The 22,500-nt window shown below is 47.5% G+C and overlaps 2 protein-coding genes and 1 pseudogene across 3 annotated transcripts in view; 2 read left to right on the top strand and 1 right to left on the bottom strand.

The window, feature by feature from the left end:
* The window catches only part of LOC130375359 (XK-related protein 8-like), a 5,440-nt gene extending 3,608 nt beyond the window's left edge, over nucleotides 1–1,832 (top strand). The window contains exon 3 of one of the 2 annotated variants that reach the window (XM_056582220.1): nucleotides 1–1,832. This exon is cut by the window's left edge and continues 235 nt beyond it. In XM_056582220.1, the coding sequence (XP_056438195.1) occupies nucleotides 1–523 (523 nt within the window). In that variant the 3' untranslated portion in view covers nucleotides 524–1,832. The other variant, XM_056582221.1, reaches the window with a different exon arrangement.
* A 488-nt stretch (nucleotides 1,833–2,320) lies between these two features.
* Nucleotides 2,321–5,042, top strand: xkr8.2 (XK related 8, tandem duplicate 2). Its single transcript, XM_056582219.1, has 3 exons — nucleotides 2,321–2,897; nucleotides 3,410–3,606; nucleotides 4,113–5,042. The coding sequence occupies exons 1-3, from the start codon at nucleotides 2,593–2,595 to the stop codon at nucleotides 4,898–4,900; spliced, it is 1,290 nt and encodes a 429-aa protein (XP_056438194.1). The 5' UTR covers nucleotides 2,321–2,592; the 3' UTR covers nucleotides 4,901–5,042.
* Nucleotides 5,043–8,724: 3,682 nt separating this feature from the next.
* LOC130376200 (eyes absent homolog 3-like) lies at nucleotides 8,725–20,385 on the bottom strand (annotated as a pseudogene).
* Between the last annotated feature and the right edge of the window lie 2,115 nt (nucleotides 20,386–22,500).

The following is a 22,500-nucleotide window of genomic DNA, read 5'->3' as shown; positions in this document are numbered from 1 at the left end:
GTGGGCGTGGCTCCAGCGGACGGACTTCATGGAGAGCGCGGGCGGCGAGTGGCTGTACCGCGCCACGGTGGGGCTCATCTGGTACTTCAGCTGGTTCAACGTCAGCGAGGGCCGCACGCGGGGGCGGAGCCTCATCTACCACGGCTTCATGGCGACCGACGGGCTGGTGCTGGGGGCCACCTGGTGGGCGTACCGCGACCCCGCGGTGACGCGGCCGTACGACCGCGCCCTGGCCGCCGCGCTTCCCGCCTCCTACCTCGCGGGGCTGGCCCTCAGGGCCCTCTACTACTACCGCTTCCACCCCAAGCTGGGCCCCCGCAGGCCCCCCCCGGGGCTGGCCCTGGAGGTGCCCGACAGCGGGGCCGTGGGATTCAGGACCTTCGCCCCCGACCAGGAAGGCGTCTCCTCGCCGCCGCCGTTGCGCAACGCCAGGATGTACCGACACGCCGCACATTTCTACTCGGCAGAGGGAGGGATGAGTGAGGGGGGAGGACATGAGGCGTGCGCCGCGGGTGTCGTATGAGCGGCGGTGAGGTTCGGAGGGGAAGTGGCGCTGCTGCCCTGTGGAATGCTGGGAAACGACATGCCATCCAGGGTCGCCCGCAGAACATGTGATGGTTAAGGTGGGGGGGTTTGCCCGGGGGGGCTGGGGTGGGGGGGGGGGGTGAAACTAGTCAGAGTCAAGATCAAAGTCACAGTCAAAGAATTTGTGCAATTTGAACTTGAAAGAAAGTGCCAAACAAAATTGTCTAAATAACCACGGAAACAAGGACGGTTAAAGAATTTGTGCATCGTTAACTTTAAAAATATTCAAAACCAACCTTTTTTTTCATGACGTCATAGTCAAGGCGGCAGGCGTGTGTTGCCTAGGCGACCGCCCGAGCTGTGAAGTGCCGTGGGAAACCTTGCCATCTCTTGCCTCTTTTTTTTATCACCTTGGTCAAATAAGGACTTTATGCATGTTTAAAAAGGACGTAAAAAAAACAACGAATGAACCTGCCGATGCAGTCTGTTTCATGCGGTGTCATGCTGTGGTACTTCAATCATCTTACTTCATAAGTTCCACAAGTCGAGAAGCTATATTTTTTTATTGTTTACAACCTTGAGTACATTCGTCACTGATGAAAAAGCGAATATCCCTCCACTGTGCCAGGCTATGGGCCTCATTGATTGTAAGATATTTATTGAGTGTTTTCCGTGACTCTAAACACTGTTACACCTGTTCTTACTTTTAATGGTTTGGTTTTTTTTAAACTTTATGGATCAACATGTTTTAAAATGTATTCTTTGTGCGATGCACCAAAGGAATTTTACAAAGCAAGATGCCTTTATATGGAATGTACTATAATGTCAACCTTTAAGAATCAATCACACACAGGTCAAAACTGTCCTCGGCTATTGGAAGGTTTTTGGATCACATTGAGCTCCAGATCTTTGGCCATAACAAAGCCGAAGTGAGCATTTTGGCCAAACAAGCATGTTTGAATGTGAACGCACCCATCTCACTCCACTGCCTGCAGGACTTTTCTTTATTTGAAGTGCGCCACCACATAAAACCTCTGTTTCCTTTGGAATAAGTGGAACCACTGCTTATGTACTGTGTACTTTGTCAATAAAGCAGCCTTTGTTTTCTATGTTTCAACTGATCAGCCTTGGAGACTGGGACAACCCTGTGTGTGGTTAACTTTGTGCTGCTTCAGCTCATGGCTATTAGGGTCGGTGGAATGCCCAATTCTGGATCAATGTGTCATTCAAAAATGGTTCAACAATATTGTCCAAAGGATAACCGTGACAATTAAAAGTAATGTGGGATATATTTGTCGATATGTGTTATATCTCTACTTTACTTCTGAATTAAGCATTGCAGAGATTGCAGGATTTAATCTAAATAATATGGACCACACATAGACACATCTGTTGCTTGCTGAGTGCAAATTAAATTTAATACAACTTCCTCGCCCCACCAATTATACCGAACATTCTGATAGTGCGTGTCACTCATGGGCATGACAAGATGATATCTTTCATTGAAACGTGACATTCAATAGTCGAGTCTACACCTCGTTTGGCAGGCCGTCAAAACGCCCAGACAAGATATTTTAACACAGAAAGCCATAGCCAATAGTATTGTAGTCATGTACAGTAGCAAAACTACTCCCCTTAAGCGTAAAGGGCTGATTATGGTCCCTCGTCCACGTAACGCAAGGTTCTGGTGCGTATCTCAAAAATGTTAACCTCCCGTCGAGGCGACGCAGCAGCAAGGGCTGTGATTGGTCCGATCACTAAAACCCGACGCAGAACCGAAACAGGTTCACGACTGCGTCGAAGCGTCTGCGTGGTCCTTGCGTTGCGTCACCGTGGGACCATAATCAGCCCTTGTCGCGATAAGCATAATAGGAGGGTTTATAGGAAAGGGAGTGGAGTCTTGGAAGCAGTGAACATTTCGTTCAGCCTGTATTTCATTACCACATTTGACACTACTGCTACAACACCACTTCTGAGAACTTTGAATGAACGGAACTCGATGAGAATACGCTCTCGAATAGATTGGTTCAGTGGATCACTTTCTTTAAGAACAAATCGACAAATGCCATGGAGGGCGAAGTCACCCTGAATTACTCTGTCTTGGACTTTGGATTCTCGTTTCTGGGGCTGGCTTTCTTCTTGGTTGACATAGTGCTGGACATATGGGCAGCGGTGCATTTCTACCAAGAAGGAGACTTCATCTACTTGGGGCTTTTGGTGACGATGCTGGCAGGCTCTTCGGTTCTTGGACAGCTCTTCAGCTGGTTATGGTACCGATATGAGGACTGGGAGACACGCACTAGCACAGAGGGCTCAGTCAGCAAGAGGGTCCTTCAAGTTCTGCACATATTCCAGCTGGGCGTCTACATCAGGTGCTCTGAACTTTTTACATAATATCATAACGAAAATCCTTTACGCCAGGCAATTCTGTTGCTCGAATGCATACGCTATGTTAAGAACAATAAATAGCCTACATGTCATAAAACAAGTTAAAGTAGGATCGATTATTATAAGATTATAAAAGCTAATTGCATTGGTATAGTGCATTTGTGTGTGTGTGTGTGTGTGTGTGTGTGTGTGTGTGTGTGTGTGTGTGTGTGTGTGTGTGTGTGTGTGTGTGTGTGTGTGTGTGTGTGTGTGTGTGTGTGTGTGTGTGTGTGTGTGTGTGTTTGCGTGTGTGTGTTCAGAGGGGACGTTGTCGTGTCATCTCCACTCAAACAATATATTCAGTTACCTTCAGCGATTAACATCACGAATTGAACTATAGCCACAGTCCCAACCTTTGCATAATCCATTTACATCATCATAAATACGGTCGTCGACGTTGACCAAGCTCCATCGACTGCCTTATATTATAACAACATTCCTGGCTGCTACCTCACAGGTACGCAGGCGTGCTGGAGGTCGCTGTGCGCAGTTTCTTCCCAATAAAGAAGCGCGACTCGGTGAACGTGGCCGTGTACCTGTCCCACGACCTGTCCCTGCTGCGGCTCTTTGAGGCCTTCTCGGAGAGCGCCCCACAGCTCGTGCTGATGCTCACGGTCATGCTGCAGACCGGGGACTGGCAGGACCCCGTGACAGGTGTGTGTGTTGGCAGTGGGACTACATTCACTTTTACAGTTTTTCTCGATTGTATACACAAAGGGCGTAGGTTGGGTCTGAGCTTTGGTGGGGACACTAGGTTTTCATGCAGTCAGTTCAGCTGACCATTTTACTGTATCACAGTAAAAAAATTATTTCATCATTACATTATTTTGACAAAATGATTTAGTCTTCTCAGGTTTGTGTTTAGTGTTTTGAGAAATTGAGCTATAGTTTCAGAAAGGGTGTCTAAACGATTGAGAAAACTGTAAGAGAAAGAGAGAGAGGGAGAGAGATCAAAAGTTGAGCTAGAGATAAAGAGAGAGAGAGATTAAGTTGAGCAAAAGATAAAAAGAGAGCGAGAGATTAAGTTGAGAGAGCGATAGAGAGAGAGGTCTAGAAGTGTGCAACTAGATCACTTTTCACTTTCACTTTCACTTTCCTAAGAAATGCCTCCCTCAGCGCCACCAGCGCTAACATCTTAACCTCTCCCATCCTTCTTCCAGTGCTGAAGGCCGTGGGCTCAGCCTCGGCCATCGCCTGCAGCGTGACCCTGTACCACCGCTCCCTGCGTTCCTTCCTTACGGACAAGGCCAAGCCGGGCCCCGTCTCCTCCCTGCTCTACTTCATCTGCAACCTGCTGCTCATCTTCCCGCGTCTGGCCGCCCTGGCCCTGTTCGCCTACGCCCAGCCCTGCTACATCTTCGCCCACTTCCTGTGCTGCTGGGCCGTGCTCTTCTTCCTCGCCTGGCGCTGCGGCACCAAGTTCATGGACAGCTCCGCCGGCGAGTGGCTGTACCGCGCCACGGTGGGCCTAATCTGGTACTTCAGCTGGTTCAACGTCAGCGGGGGCCGCAGCGTGTACCACGGCGTTCTCTACCACGCGTGGATGCTGCTGGACCAGCTCCTGCTCTGTGGCCTGGCGTTCTGGCAGACCCACAAAGCGCCGTGCATCACCGGGGGGCTGCTCTCGCCGGACACGGTGGCGGTGATGGGCGGCGTCGTCGTAGCGGTGTACGTGTCGGGCCTCCTGGTCAAAGTGCTGTACTACAAGCGCTTTCATCCCAAGCTGGGTGAGCCATCCACAGACACGAAAAAGCCCCTTCAGTTACCTGCTGCCGGAGACTTTACCGACGGGGGGGAGGAGGATCGTGGCTTGGGTGACTACACCGAAGTGGATTTCATGGAGCCTCCTCTGGTGGAGATGTTAACCGGGGGGGGGGAGGAGGTTGGGAGGGTGAAGAGACCAGTGAACAGAAGGATGCAACACTTGGCTCAGAACTTCTACTCATAGTCACTCCAGCGAGCGCTTGACAGACTGACTCAGATGGACGTTTTAAAATAACCATTTTTCACAGGGCAAATTTATTTATATGTGTGCTACCAATGCGTTTATATTGTGCTTTATATCTGTACAGCAATTCAGTGACCTTATCTCTGCCTTTGGGGGGGGGGGGGGGGGGGGGGGGGGAAGCTTTGATTCGTGTTTCATTTCAAAGTTCAACTTAAGCTCCAGAAGGAGCTTTGCAGTTTGGTCTTTTTCGTTGTTGACGCCATCCATATCAGGTCATCGTCCAACCTATCTTTCCCTGGTCAAGGATCAGTTCTGCACTTCATTCATAAGAATTGATGTTTAGCCAGGGCGTGGAACTGCGTTTGTCCCTTCACCAATTTATATCTGATCTCCTTCCCCATTCAGAGTACAGCACATGCACAGTTTTGTACACACTTTTTGTACTTGTAATATCGCTTCTTCTTTGACAGTATTTGCTCAGCCTTGGAAAGATGAAGGCTCAACATGTGTACACACACACACACACACACACACACACACACACACACACACACACACACACACACACACACACACACACACACACACACACACACACACACACACACACACACCTTGTTCCAATTGCAAGTACCTTTCTCTATTAATTTAAAAATGGCCATGTACAGTACATAATAAAAAGAACAATGAAGGAACCGTTCAACATGAATGTTTCTTTACATTTTTTGATAATTTATTTACATTGCAGGGAGTGTGTACAGACCACAGCAGGGGGACCTCATGGTTAATATGCAGTGTCTCGATGCCACTGTAACAGTACGCGATGTCCACAAACAGTGATAATGTAAATGACCCTGACGACTTTAGCCGTGTGCCGAGCCCGCCGCGGTACGCTCGCTGACACCACAACACCGGTCGGAGCGATGAGATGAAAATAAAATAAAAAAGAAAGTGGAAAGGTTGCAGTTTAAAAATACATAGTCTTTGGCATTGAAAAAGGAAAAAATTAAATATGAAGTGATTTCACTCCTGAAAAGACATTGTGCATCAGAGCCACAATGAGACTCTGAATCGGACATGAAGCAAAGCAGAAGTCCAACAATTCATTCGAAAATGTTGCGGCATGGTCGACTATTCCTTCCTCAGAGTAGACAATGAAACAAAAAAAGGGATGTTACTTGATTTGTGATTTCCCCCCCACCCACCACATGATTTAGGGAAATTCAGGGTAATGGGAATTCCCTTTAACTCCTTTTAGGTAGTACAATATTTCAGTTACACATTCACACAAGAGTGGGTCCGTACCGAATTAATCCGAGTATGCGGTGAAGGGTTATCGTGTTCCCCGTTGATCGTCTCCAGGCCGTGCTCACAGGTGCACGTTGTCTGGCCGCAAACTAACTAGTATTTTGACAGTTGAGAATTTCATCGCATAGTTTTCATTCAGAAGTAACCTAAATCTCTGAAAGACGACGTCAAGAGGATCAGTCGACATTTGTGATGATTCATTACGATGAATCGTCCCAAAAAAAAAGTTTTGTAATATGATGACGACTGTTTCCATAAGTAACAACACTACCAAAAGACATCAGATCAGAAAAATAAACTGAATAATCAGACAGAACTATGTAACAGCAATTATTATTTTGTCTTTCAAACATGTCAAGTTGCTGAAGTGTAAGCCTCCGCAGAAATGAACATCATTCATTTTTTTATATACATCTATATAGATCTATATCTATATATAGATATAGATCTATATACAGTAAAAACATATAGTTAAAAAAGCAAAAGAACACTTTGGATAATAAACATGTTGATAGTTCCCTTTTTTGAGATTACAGAGTGTACAATCACTGGTTAAAAAGGCACAATATAAATACACAAAACAAAAGAAAAGACAAAAAAATAAAAAAGAACACACCGAAAACATTCTTATTGGTCAAAGCTGCATGTGTGTACATGTGAAACCAGGCTCATCTAAATTCAGTCATAATCCACCCTCAGTCTCTGATTGGTTAACGAGCATGCCATCTACTCCATGTATTGCACAGTCTTTTCCCCCCCCCCCCCCCCCCCTCATGTCCTGAGTCCGTTGTGGGATGCGATGTGACCGACCGATGACTGCGACGACCAGGTTCGGTGGAACAACCACGCGTTTTGGTAGAAGGAGGCCACGAATCAACCAATCGGTTTCTATGTGCCAGTACTCCGATCTGAGGGTTTCATAGGTGGTTCATGGGTTACATGAGAGCCACAGATTATTCCAGCCAATGATTTAAAGTATTGTCAGGTAGGCATGATGAATCCCCTTTTAATTAGGAGGGTGCTTCAACATCAATTCAACTCCAGCGTTTCTCTGTGTGGATCCTTTAAGGGAACAACACCACCTGCCATTATAACAATTCTTGCTGAACAAAGTTATATACAGAATGCAATGGACTATAGATAATTATCGTCGTCATGGGAACAGGGAGCATAGGAACCCCATTGGTGAGAATGTTTGGTCAAGAAGGGGTCACATGACACAGTATGCCATCAGAAAACTGCCATGAAGCCCCTGTACGCACGCACGCCTGTTTAATACAATACGCCCCCCTCCCCCCCAATACTGTTCACTGGGGTCCTCATAGGTCACCAAAGGTCACTTAGGGGCCACACCAGGGGGCCGGTTCTACAGCCAAGTCCGCAGAATAGGTGGACAGGCCTCGTGCACAGGAAACAGGAAGTGGAATTCTGATGCGAGGGGGATTGCATTGTGGTGATGTGGTCTGAACAGAAGAAGAAACCATCCAGCATGGTGGACGTTTGATAGAAGGGTGTTTACATTCGTCAGCACCCCCCCAGAGGCAACAGCTAGTTCTAGAACAAACAGTGACACAGCGTTTTCTCCCTTCCACGTCTGACTCCTCCGCTCAGACACTAGGGACTGGGCGGCGGTCAGGGGGATTTTTGTCAGAAAGCATGCGCTGGGTACTATTTTTTTTATCTCTTCATCGCAGTCTCAGGAAGTGTGAGTAGGGGAAGGCCGGTTGCTTCCATCGTCAGAGTCCAAGACCAGACCCGATCACACGTCACGTTGTGGTCACGGGGTCAGCGTCAGCCGAGCCAGTCCAGGGAACCAGGAAGTACCTTTGGAGAGGACCAGACCGATGGCTGTCTTCGAAAAACGTCCATGAAAATGTTTATGTCCGACGGACCACAAGGAGTAACTGCATTGCAACGCTGAGATAAAACGAAAAAACGAAAAAACAACATGCATGCGTTCAAGCTTCGGAATGAGTGCAACGATGCGACCTCAGAACGTCGGCTTGGTTGGGGACTACCACTAGCCCCCCCCCCCCCACACTTAAATCATCAGAGGAGCCAGGGTGGCGTTTCCTCAGGCGAGAGAGAGCGATGATGGGGAGTGAGTGTGTGAGGACAGAGACAGAGACAGAGACAGAGACAGAGAGAGAGAGAGAGAGAGAGAGACATTGAGGGTGAGTGTGAGAGAGAGTCCCTCTTGGTGTGCCAGTCAGTGCCAGTTCCAGCTTGTTTGAGCGTTTAGCTGCCATACAGGTCAAGGGTCATCCATCCAGTCCCACCAAAGCGTCCAAACGTTGCCCTCCCCCCCCCAGCAAAACTCCAGGCTGAGGGCCGGGCCCGTTACCGCGGTAGTACGGAACAAAAAAAAAACGGAAAACAACAAAAGAAAAACAAAAAGAGGAGATAAATGTTGTATAGTGGAGGTCGGTTGAGGGTTGGTGGGTGGGTGATTTGATAGGGGCGGGGGGGAGGGTGGGAGGCATCTCCGCTGACCTCTGAACCCCTGTCGCCACCGTCTACAGGAAGTCCAGCTCCAGCGCCTGGTGCAGGGACACCAGGTCCCGTGGGTGGAGATCCTCCAGAAAGGCATGTTGTGCTGAACGCAGACGGACAGAGGGACAGACAGACACAACAGGTCAAACCCTGGTAACCAGGGAGCTGATGCTGTGGTCACCATGGAGATTATTTTGGTAGCGACCGTGGCGCTGTTACTGTGGTAACCTTCGGGATTATTAATCTGCTGTGGTTACCACGTCACTTATGTTAGGGTATCCATGGGGATCATGGATTGATTGTGTCTTATCCATTTGCTGTAGGGCCCACGGTGGTCATGTTGTATCAACCGTGGCGCTGATGGTGTGGTTACCATGGGGATGACATTGTCGTTACCATGGTGATTATATTGAGGTAGCCATTGGTTGAAGTGTCCACATTGAACATGGTCTGTGATGCGTGTGGTTTAATTTGTTCCGAATTTCCAGACCGATCAGAGATGGACACCATTATGATCACCATTATTGATTGATCATCGGGGGGGCAGGAGGGGCGGGCGCTCCGGGCTCACCTGTTTGGCGGCAAACTCCTCGTCGCGGCCGTCCCCGATCACCACGTAGGTCACCTTCTTGCCGAAGCGCGAGACGATCCTCTCGAAGCAGCTCTCCTTCCCTGAGGGGGAGACACAGCGACATAAGGCTCCGCCTCCGGCCCGCAGAACGTACACACTGAATGGGCCCGGGTCGCCGGGCGGCTAGCTGCATGAGTTAGCGCGCCTGCTGGGGGCGCTTGGCGAACGTCGTTCAAATTCCTCCCAGTATCATTAGAGCTTAGAGTCATATTGTCATATTAGAGTCTAAATGGACACACTTGCGTGTCACACTTTTTTTTTAACTGTACAGTCACATAACCACACACACACACCTGGACTGGAGAGTCCAGCTGTGAAGAGTTAGTCATCTTTCTCTTAAAATATTAAATTGTATTTTAAGAGATATGACTATTGACTAAAATACAATTTAGTATTTTAAGAGGAGGATGACTCACTTATCAAATTGGAAATATTCCTCCCAATTTTATTACGGTTAGTCATCTCTCTTGATATATTCTATTTTAAGAGAGAGTGACATTTTTGACTACCTCTAAACTCTGAACGTGTACTTTTGGATGGACGTTTCGGGGGAGTGGCTCAATGCTGCTCTGAAGAGATAAAACAAGTCGGTGATGCAACCATGACCAAAAAAAGGGGTTGTTCCACCCTACTATTAGAATAACTGCTCAGGCGAGACCAAAAAAGACACAACCGGAAACGAATGCTTAGAGGTGCACGCCCTTCACACGCCTCCACAGACCTATTTTGGTGGCGCTGTAGATGGTGTCGATGGAGAAGACCTCTCCCAGGCCGTAGAGCAACACCTTGGCCAGGGCCGGCACCAGCTGGGTGGTGGTGACCAGGATGTTCAGACACTTCCCCCTGAGAAGGAGACACACACACACACACACACACACACACACACACACACACACACACACACCACACACACACACACACACACACACACACACACACACACACACACACACACACACACACACACACACACACACACACAGGAGAACATGGTCCAAATAAAGTTAGTAAGATTACACACACACACACACACGTGTCCGCTAGAAAGAAACGGAACTGAAAGGGCAGTGTGATTGTGAATTAGCTTTTCTTTTTTTTTTTTACACTGTACCGTCACATAACCACACACACAAACACACCCACACCCACACCCACAACCACACACACACACACACACACACACACACACACACACACACACACACACACACACACACACACACACACACACACACACACACCTGGACTGGATCAGCAGCAGGGACTTGAGGGCCGTGCTGAGCCAGGCGTCCGTCACGTTCTCGATCTCGGACTGAAGCCTCAGCAGGAGATCCCTCTTCATAGGACTCAGCAGGCCTGAGAGAGAGACAGACACACACACACACACACACACACACACACACACGTTAAAGTCATAATAACAAACATATTAACTTCTCTTTAACTGATATGAACACTGCTATACTTCATAAACTGCCACGGATACACGCCAACTAGGCAGATCAGGAGCTGTCGCTGTCACAGTGTCACATGTCCCCTCTGATGTAAGGTAAAGACGCCACGGTAAATAGTGGAGACGTGTCGTCGAATCAATATTATGTCCCGACTGTAAATTGTTCAAACATGGCTCGTCTGAACCCTTTGGCCCCCCCTAGACTACATATACACGACAAGCTAGCTAGCAACAGTGCAATAACCAGCTAGCTAATGCTATAGCAAAATACCGGAATGCTACAACCAGCAAGAGTTTATCCTATGGGGAAAACAACACAATGCTACAATCAGCTAGCTATGTGGTAAAAACTGACAAATTACAAACTTCATCTTATGATAAGAAACAACAGGATAATAGAACAGCTTCACAAATATATAATGCTTTAAGCCAGGCGATCCTTTAGCAAGAATAACACAATGCCATAAACAGCTAGGTGATGGCATTACAGAACTCTGTTCTGATAAACAACACAATACTAGAACAGTTTCACAAATAAATAAAGCTGTAAGCCAGGTGATCCTTAGGCAATAACAACACAACGCTAAAACCAGCTGTGGCGTAGCGGTGTGATGCTAGCTCACCTCCGACGTTGGTCTTGTAGGCGTTGTAGATCTCCTTTAGCCGGCGGTAGCGGAAGGCTAGCTTGCGCATCCACTCCACGCCCACCGGGGACGCCGGCGGGCCCGGAGCCCCGCCCCCCCCGCTGGAGCCGCTGAAGCCGTCGGCCAGGAAGTTATAGTTACTGAGAGAGAGACAGAGACAAGAGACAAGAGACAGAGACAAGAGAGGGACACAGAGACGGAGACAGAGAGAGAGAGACAGACAGACAGACAATGAGACAATGTGCAAAAGCTTCTGAGAAGAGCCAGTGTTAAATGGCTACATACTAATCTCATGTCTTTCAAGGCAAAACGCTTCCCAGAGGACTCTGATAGACCAACCTGAGGTCCTGACCGTTGTCGTCGGACGCCACGTCTTCCACGTGGACCTGGTCACACTCCTGGAAGAGGAAGAGGAAGAACCCGGTGGTTTAGTCAGGGTCTCGGGTCTGCAGAGGTTGTTCCCACACACGCGTCGACTTCACAAGACCATCAGGAGGTTAATACCACCTCCACACGCATCGACATTGCAACACCGTCAGGTCATGAGACTAGGTCGTCACCTAGTCTCATGACATTTTATTCCATTACAATATCAGGTTTGCATCATGTCCTGCGATAGTTTTATTTTCAGAGAATGTTCAACCCACACATTATTATGGATGAGCATGCATATAACAGGCCTTATAGACCATAGACATCGTCTATACGCAAACACAACAGAGATGACAGTCTGTCGTGGGCTTGCTCTCTACCTCCAGGTCGTTGAAGAACAGGTGTGTGTCGGCCAGTTCAAAGATCAGCTCCTCCATCTGAAGGCCCAGGTTCAGCACAGTGGCTGGGTCCTGCACGCACACGCGCACACACACACACACCACACACACACACACCACACACACACACACACACACACACACACACACACCCACACACACACACACACACACAACACACACACACACACACACACACACACACACAAGTATATTAACGTTAGAGGCGGCATGGTTCGAATCCGAACGGGGCCACCTATGAGGGCTGAGTGTAGCTAAATGGGGGGTTATTCATTTATTAACATTGTTTCGGTGAATGGGGAAGAATATGAAGCTGGAAACCTGACCAATATCGGGCCAGAATTACAGTAAATGTAATACACGAAAAAATAACCCAAGTTATGCGATCAGTGAGCAGACACGAACCTTGCCGAACTTCTGTGCGAAGGAGCCGGTGAGAAGCGAGTGGAATATGATGATGGTCTCGTCAAGGTCCCACAGAAAGACCCGCTGGAAAAGACACACGTAGGAGACTTTAACAAACCGCACTCCTTCAACCAGCAGCACTGCCAAAATACTAGCCTGTTAGCCTCGAACAATAAAGGGCGGAAATGTGTTTGGGCTACCAATTATTTTTTATCTCGGCCACATAACTTCTGGTTCCTAAAAAAAAAACCCAAGGGCAATCATGGATTAAATAGCAGTGGCTCAACTCGGTAGTGTGCCATGGGGCCCCGCTCGATTAGAAAGAAATCATAACCACGATTAATTTGATCAATCTTGAAATCACGATTGGTCACACGATTATTTGAGTTTGAAGCATGACACATTTTTTCAGCATTTCTCTCCAAAAAAAAACAAAACACCTTTGCAACTGAGAAATTGAAATCGCCCCTTAAATTAGAATCATCGTACGGCCCTAGTGTGCCGACCCCTTGGCGACACCCCCTTGTAGCGACCGCAGGTTCGAGTCCCGGCCGCGGGCCTACGCGACACGTCCCTCCCCAGGAGCCGCGTGCGGCCACAGCGGCCAGGCGCTCACCTACCAGGTCCGCGTCCGTGGAGGGGCATCCGTCTGGCTTCTTGGCCTGCCTTTGGCCTTCCCCACAGAGTTCCTGCGGCACCCGCGTCCTCCAGCTCCCGGGCCCCCGTGGGGAGGGCCAGCCCGGCCGGCAGGGTGATGCCCGGCGGGAGGTTCTCCTGCGGGGGGGCGTCTGAGGGACGGGGGCCCGGACGGGGGGGCCGGGGTTAGCGTGTTAGCGTCGTTCTGGAAACACGCTAACGGTCTGGGTGAGTTCGGGTCTAACTGATCCCACAATCGTTGCCATTTTTTCTTTATTTAGATCTAACTTTGTTAAAAGCATATAATTATAATAATAATTTCTGGTTTGGGCTGATCAACTGTATCAAAAATTGTTCTCTCCGGGTCAGTAGTAAGTAATCTGTATAAACAAGCGGTGAGGAAGAGTTGAATTGCAACATTCCTTCTGCAGTCACTGCTAATACGATCCATGAATCACCATCTCTGAAAGTTATATTATAAATGAAAGTTCACTTAGGAATACCTCAACCTAAAACGTAAATATTTCACTACAAGCTCACAAGTGACTCATCCCTTAACGGTGAATCAACAAATAACGAGAGTTGTTACGAATTTCCCCATCTGCAAACAACAGGCGTCCTTAACGGTCGGAGGTTAACTCCTCTTCCTCCTCGGACGGAGAAAGGGGGGGTGGCCATGCGGTGACATATTCACCGGTGTTGCTGGGCAGCCCGGCGGACACGGCGCTCTCCGACTGACGGCGGGTAGCGGCCACGCCCGCTGCGTCCGTACAGTGACTGTCGCTGCTGGGCAGGCCGGGGGGCGCGTAGCCTGGCAGGGGCGCGTAGTACTGGGAGAACTGGGCCTGGGGTCCCAGCGAGGAGTAGCTGCTGAACTCCTGGGAGGAGAGGACACACACACACACACACACACACACACACACACACACACACACACACACACACACACACACACACACACACACACACACACACACACACACACACCACAACACACACACACACACACACCACAACACGCATTTAGCAGACCCTTTTATCCAACCGACTTACAATAAGTACATTTGCCATAAGAAGGAAGAAACAACACTACAGCGCTGTCGGTACAGTAAGGATGTCATAGAACCAAGTACTGACAATTGTTAGGTTAACCCCAATCCCGTACACAACAAAGATAGCTAGGATAAAGTACTACACTGCCAAGTACTATTTTTAAGTGCAAGGTCGTGCAACATACAATAAGAGTGCGAAGAGGGGTGTGGGGGGGGGTAACCTCCAGTTAGGAGGAGGAAATCAAGTCGTCAACCTATTGTTGCGTGACCACGTTGAGTTTGATGGTCAAGCTTGTACCATGTTGCCCGCCTCCCTCTCTCTCTCTCGTACCTGATTGGGCGCTGGGGCGGGGACAGTCTGGCCGTGGTAGGGGGGGATGTTGGAAGTAAACGCTGGCCGTGGTGAAGCTTGAGCCTGCAGGACAGCAGCGACAACGCACTTGCCACCACTGCCCACAGCGGAACACCTACAGGCCCCGCACGCAGACCACACACACACACACACACACCACAACACACACAAATACGCACCATCCCACAGGCAAACACATTTTTAAGGGGGAACCGTTACACACAGGAGAGAGGGGCAGGTAAGTCTGGGGTGTTTGATTTTCACACCACACAAAAAGAGTACGATTCTCCAGTTCGTGGCCTACCTGCAGGCATCCCTGAGGAGAGGTCTAGTACTCCCTACAGGCTTCCTCATGACCATGTATCTGTATCTGGGGCGGATTAGTGTAATGGCTGGGTCCTTTGACTACCTAGGGGCTATGTCCACTAAAAGTAGTTTTCTGGGCAAGACAACTTCTTGGGGTTGTTTCCCAATGAGGGAGCGCATGTGTGGAGCCTTGACAAATCACAGTGAGCGGCCCAAGCAACTACGGGCGGTCAGGTTGAAAATCTCTGAGCTCTGTCACTAGTATTTTACCAGTGACCCAATCAAAAATCAACTGTCAAACTAACATTTAATTTTGTAAAAAAAGAGTTTATGGACTCACATTATAGGCTTTACCAAAATCTTTTGATTTTGACTGTCATCGCTGCTTATCACTCACGGATGTTTGACAAGAAGTCATTGCTGCGATGCTGAGCTAGAAGCTAAAGAGCTAACATGGCTGGTTGTCATAGAAACAGTAAACAAAAGGACAGAGATGCAGCTGTTTTTTCTTAATGTTTTTTAACGCTACATCCCAGTCCTTCCAAGTGCCATGCAGCACATGTGTGCCAGAAAAACACCCTTACCTGCTCCTTAACGACATGCATCTTAACGTACTCGCAGTGGACGCTTTGGTTAAAATCATCTGCCTAAAGAGCGTAAAGAGATAACCAGTCTCCCCCTGGTGGTCGGTTGTGGTGGTGGTGGTTGTTATGATGTTTGGGAAAGCCGTGTTGTTACATGGAGGAGAAGGAGAAAGAGAAGGGAGGAGGGTGAGATCGCGGCTTGCCTTGGCTGGGGTAGGAATAGTGAAGCTGGCCGGACTGCGTGGACGTGTATGCGCTGCTGAAGCTGAGAAACCCCGGCTGACCAAAGAGGGCGCCTCAGGCAGCCCTGTCTCTGTTTTTATGCCTGGCCACATAGCACCTGAAGAAGAAGAAGAGAGGAGGAAGAGGGCAGTGGGAGCGGATGGGAAAAAGGACCAGGAAGAGGGGATGAAGAGGTGGAGGAGGAGGAGGATTGAGGAGAAGAAGAGGAGGAGTGGTGGTATTAGGAAAGATAAAACGAAAGCTTTTTTCAGTTCCAGGTGTGATGTTTTTGGTTTTTCCATATAAAAAGCAGAGATTAATGAATAAAATAAAAGCCGTCGAGTCTGCGTTTGCCAAAGCATCTGGTCGCACAGTTGGAGAAGCATGAGAGGCTGGGGGAGGTTTAGTAAGCAGACAATGGGTACAAGTAGCAGTGTGGACATGAATACAGCAAAGAGGTGGGAACCAGCACTTGAGAGTCGAGGGGCAAGAACTGACCAAACGGTGGGAGCCCGTAGGTCTGGCCTGCCTGGGGAAGGAGTACACGCTAGACTGGGCCAGGGGAGAGAACGCCGCCTGGTTGCCGTAGGAGGTCACTGCGGGGCTGAAGGAGAGCACAGACACATGTCAGGGATTAGCTGCTCCTGGATCATCTGCAAAGCCTAGTGTGTGTGGAGGGAAGGGCTGCCAGATGCTGCTCCCATGACGGCTACTTTTATTGTACTATATTTATTTGAATGACAATAAATATATCGCAGTTTTCTTTATTTTAATGGGGAAATATCTGTCAGAATAGCATTTATTTTATTTTATTTTATTTTATTAAAGGACCCCATTAGCTTATGCCATAGCAGTTTGCTAATCTTCCTGGGGTCCACATAAAATCCACATTACAAGTAATACTATTAAGTGTATTAAGATACAGTTCATACATACACAACTATAATAACAGTATACATAATACATCACAAAAGTTCAGCAATTATTAATACAGTATAATAAATAACTAAAACAGTACAGTTTAAACTAGAATACTTGATAGTAATCCTAGACAACATGAATGCATACATTGTTCCTACAAATCAAATCATCAGATACAGCATGTATCTGATGAAGACATTGGGTACTCTTATTTGATTGCTTGGTTGCCAATGGCCTCTTGTTGAAGCAAAAAGAGCGTAAGTACTAACTAGAACTTACGTATAACTAATCCTACTAGTTCTATCTGCAATGTATCAGATAGGGCAATGCCTCTAACCATTCACATGGGGAATACACAAACAATATGCATACTACATTATTTACTTTTACTTTTGCTGGAGAGGAAGTCTAATTCTGGAGTAACACGTCAATGTTTACTGATGTTGGCAAACTTGAAGAATAAAGCTATTTATCAGGATAATAACAAAACCTTCCCGTATTTATAATACTTAAGCAGCGTTATTGAGCTCATGTTTGCATCATTAGTTTACACTGGTTGATCTCTGTATCTTTAACGGCACATTCTGATCCCTTAACCTCAACAGAACAGGGTTAACAGCTTCGACAGCACCCTAAGCCTAGCTAATGAACAATCACTGGTCATCAATTATGTGTGGACTGGTGTAGCAAAGTCGTTTAAGCACACCATCAATATTAATATTAATATAATTTATGTAGAAGACATGAAACTGCAAGGATGTTTGGCACAATATGTGTCGCATCAATAACTGGACTTATTGTCAGAGACTGCGGTAACAGTGATTCGTTCTTATATACATGCAGGTAAAAGATACCTACTTGTTGTCTTGGTACATCTGGGAGTATTCAGATACAACTGTGGTATCAGGGTCTTTGCACGGTCCGACTGAAGTCAAAATCGAAGGGTTACATTATCAGAGGGCAGTATATCAAGGTATCTGCTACAGTGAATACTTATAAAAAGCCAAGATAATCTATTTACTACAAAAGACAGAGTGGCGATTATGATATAAAAAAAAAAAAGTGTTAAGGTAGGTTGGTATAATAAATACAGAGACGGCACAGGCACAACATAAAGGCAAATCTACAATTCCCAGTTTAAAGGAAGGTCACATCATTTTGCATGGATGCAATGTCAGGTTCCTGTGGTATATAAAAGATTTGCTCCTACCAGAATGTGCATAGGAGTTCATGGGGTCACTGCATGCTTGCGGGGCTAAGGCCACTCTGTTGGTCTGGTTGCCCTTGGTCGCGGACTATCAAGTAAAGTGTGACAGTTAATACGTTACATTATATTGTTACTGCACAGCCGACTCGTGCTTCTCTCCCTTCTGTCCATCCACTTGTAAGCCACGTAGGATAAAAGAAAAATCTGCTCATAACAAAGTGGAAAATATCACAACAACTGGAGCAGGTGCTTCCAGAACTTTGATAAGATGAGCGTACTGTCTGCTGAGGGAGGAACTATGTCATAGCAAAGGGTGTGTCATAGAATACAGAGAATGAAGGGGTGAACAAAGACTGATTTGATGAGAGCCATTACCTGGCCGTCAAGGCGGGGTATGTGTTTCTGGGGGCTGCCATCCTCAGCCAGGTTCCTGGGAGGATAACCAGAGCGCTGCTAGTTTAGCTTCTACCTTCTTTATATACATTACATATATTTTAGATCTTACCTTAAAATTCAATTGTTACAGTTTTCTTCTATGGCCTTGGCACCATTCTCAAAATATACAGAATATTTTCAAAAGTCACGTGGAAACCTCCAAACCCCTGGGCAATTGTTCACAACAGATTTGAATTTGTCATACTCTTAAACAAATTTTAAAATGTTGTTGTGTTTTGCAAATGAGGAGATACAATGATCGGGCAATTTGTGCAATTACTATTGAACATATATCTTCTGATAAAACTGAAAAAGTTGCTTCTCGGTTTAACGGTTGTACTCTCTATAATGTGGATGAATTATTTCATCACATGCACATGACGCAGTCCAATAGTCATAATCTGCGGTTATCTGCCTTAGCCATAATATACAAGTATTTTGGACTAATTTACTCGAGCTTTGAAGGACATTAACATGGATCAAGAAATGAAAAAAAAAGGTAACCAAACAAGCAACGAATGGATACTTTACTTTACCCTTATTCACAAACCAGGAGAATAGGTTTGTCTTACCTTATTAACTTAATCTAAACTGTAACAGCAACACCTTGGTCATTTATCTTAAATTAATCACTGCTCTGATGGTTAAGTTCTATCTTATTTATAATATTAACTTGCTCTGCAGTTGATGACCTAACCACCAACCTGGTCTTATGCAAAGACTTAACTTTGTGCAAAACTATGTTTACTCTAAACTTAGATATAACAGATTGACCATATCCCCTCAGCATAATTAACTTACAGTAGAGCTCTGGCTAGTTTAGGCTTCATCCTTATTTACCTTATTAAACTATCTATTCCATTGATGACCTAACCACCAACCCTCTGAAACCAAACAGTCTTATGCAAAGACTTATGTTTGTGCAACTATTAGTTACTCTTAACCTAAAGTATAATCTTTCCATAGAAAGCAGTTCACACAGAAAGCCGTGAAGCACCAATTACCGTGTTGCCTTTCTCCAGTCTATCGTCCATATCAAGCTTGGCCTTCTTTGACGGAGGACGAATAAAAGCGGAAAGCAACGATATAATAGCGTCTCTATGTAATGGAGAGATGTGGTTGTCATTGGGTACGTATAAAAACCTGCCATCTTCAGAGCCAACAATGCCCAAACCAAATTCCCCTGCCCTCCGCCTTGCCGTGGCCCCATTTTAAACACTACACCGTCCAAAAACTTATGGAGGGAAGATCGATTGTGGACACGGAACGCCGAGACCCATAACAACCCCATCTGAGGCAGCATGCTTGCATCATCAGTGTTTCCCACACATTGACAGAGACTATGGCGGCCCGCCATAGTCTAATTTCGGCCGCCATAGTCTCTGCGTGCAGATGAATTATTAGTATAAAAACAAAATTAAAAAAAAAAATTTTTTTTGTTTTTTTTTTGCTCATGCTAAGTTTGAAGACATAACACTTCCCCCCCCCCCCCCCCCCCCCGTCAACATCGTGGTTCCATACCCCCCCCCCCCCCCCCCCCCCCGTCAACATCGCTCCATACCCCCCCCCCCCCCCCCCCCCCCCCGTCAACAATCGCTCCATACCCCCCGTACCCCGTCAACAATCAACAATCGCCCCATACCAGCCCCCTTCCCCCCCCCCCCATAGTCTCCAAAATTTCTGTGGGAAACACTGATACATGCATGTGAGCCAGCGTGTGTACCTGAGAGTTTTTGTTTGTGTACGTGCGAGTGTGAGTGTGTGTGTGTTTGAGAACATGCACGCTCACTCACACGCATGCATGAGTGCCTACGTCTAAGGGAGCAAGCGTTGAATGCATGTGCGTGTTCTCATATGTGTGAGTGAACATGAAGACGTGTGAGTGTGTGAGTAAGAGCATTGCCCCTTGTGTGTGCGGGTGTGTGTGTGTGTGTGTGACGTGTGTGTGTGTGTTGTGTTAGTGTGCGTGTGCATGAGTGTGTGTTCACCGGCAGCTCGGTCAGCTCCGACGGGCCGTCCATCTCTGCAGGGGGGTGAGCCGACATGGAGCCCCTGGTTCCTCCTACTGCTCTCTGGACCTGCGACCGCTGCCGTGACCTGCTGCAACCCAGCACAACCAGCACCAGCACGGGGGAACACACACACCCGGTTAGGAGGAATGCAGGGGGTCGGTGCCTTAAGTACCCTGGCCCACGACCATGTCCACTCTCCCCCCCCCCCCCCCCCCTTCTGCCTCTCTCCCCTCCTCTCCTCTCTCCCGCCACAACGTGGTGGTCCTCCCACTCCTGCCCTCCATCCCGTCGCTCCCCAGTAACCGATACAGAGGCGGTACAAAGGGGGAGGTGGTGAGGAGAAGGGGGGGGGGGGGGGGGGGGAGCTCACATGGGGGGCCTCCTTACATGTGACCTAACCTACATTCGGCCCAAACATGTCTCCCTGCTCAGGTGCAAGCTGTCGTGTCACGGGTGCCCCGCGGGATAAGATCTAACCTGGTTTATTTGCTCGGCCGTCTCCGCTCGCCCTCGGGAGGCGCACATTGAGGGACATTTATATAACTGGCCCACGACGCGGGAAGAGCGCAGGAAAATAGGGCAAGTTCAAAAGGATCCTCATATTTCAGCCACTTTTTAACAGCTCACGTTCTGCCGCCGTGGTGGCGTGCCGGTGAGAGGATTTTTGCAAGACCGCTCACGAGTGGACGGCCCACCTCGACCGGTTGCCTGACAAAAACAAACCAACGTTGGACCTTATTTTTTGGGGGGATTTGGGTCTGCGACGACCAAATGACTTCTTACGGCCGGGCGTTAATAGACATAAAGCGCTACTGGAGCACAGGGCCCCCAATACTCGAATAAAAATATATTGAATGCATGCTGCGTTCATGAAATGTGCGTCGAAACACGGGTGCTGTGTTTCGCGGTGCAAAAGGCGCCGATATTATGCACACTGCCGTGCAAGGATATTAATGTGCAGTTGAACTCTCTTGCTTTTACATTGTGGATTCGAAAGAAATCCATTATTTACTGTTATAATCAATCTGAACGAATCCACTCCCAAATATGGAGATGAATTGTTAAAACTGAACGAGAGATTTTAATGGGGCGCAGCACATCAATACTGGGGCAAGTGCCCCAGTAAAAGGGGGCTAGCAACGCCCATTCGGCCAAGAACATAGCCCTTTTTTGTAAATAATTAGTTGTTACCAATTAAACATTGCTCATTGTGCTTACAGCAGGGATTAGGCGTGCGGGGCCTGTTTACATGTGACCTAACCTACATTCGGCCAAACATGTCCTCCCCGCGAGCATCAGGTGCTCAGGTGCAAGCTGTCGTGTCACGGGTGCCCCGCTGGATAAGATCTAACCTGGTTTCTTTGCGCGGCCGTCTCCGCTGGCCCTCGGAGGCGCACATTGAGGGGCATTTATATAACTGGCACACGACGCGGGGAGAGCGCAGGAAAATAGGGCCAAGTGGGAATTCAAAAGGATCCTCATATTACCGGCACTTGTTAAAAGCTCACGTTCAGCCGCCACGGTGGCGTGCCGGTGAGAGGGTTTATCCAAGACGGCTCACGAGTGGACGGGCCAAAAACAAACCCACGTTGGTCCTTATTTTCGGCGATTTGGGTCTGCGACGCCCACCGCCCACATAACTTCTGACGGGCCAGGACCATAGTATTTTTTTGTGAACGATTTTTTTTAATAATCAGTTGTTAACAATTTGATGACATTGGTCATCAAAAATTGAAATGCCTTTTATTCAAATGTTACCAAAATGACTGTTGTACACCGAACAAATGTTCTCTTTATTCAAACGGACTTCTTAACGCCTCTCTCACATGAAAGTCCTACTGCTCCTGAGGGAAATATTGACAAACACAAAGTGTTTGCTTTAAAAAAAACTACATACAAATCACAGTGCCACACGACAATTAAATGCTGCATATAAATCAAAAGATTATATGCAGCATTTAATTGAGCCATATCAATAAAAAAACATTAACAATTCAATAGGCTCGGCTCTGTATTTGAGAGAGAAATTTAGAAACTTTAGAGCATTCTTTTGCAAATTATCTATCCTGACCATTTCACAAAAGGGATACGCATTTTCTTTTAAAACCAGGGTATATGGCGTATTCACATATATTAGTTGACAGTGTC

Source organism: Gadus chalcogrammus, chromosome 22 (assembly GCF_026213295.1).
Source record: "Gadus chalcogrammus isolate NIFS_2021 chromosome 22, NIFS_Gcha_1.0, whole genome shotgun sequence".
NCBI lineage: Eukaryota > Metazoa > Chordata > Actinopteri > Gadiformes > Gadidae > Gadus > Gadus chalcogrammus.
This window is presented reverse-complemented; position numbering and strand designations above follow the sequence as displayed.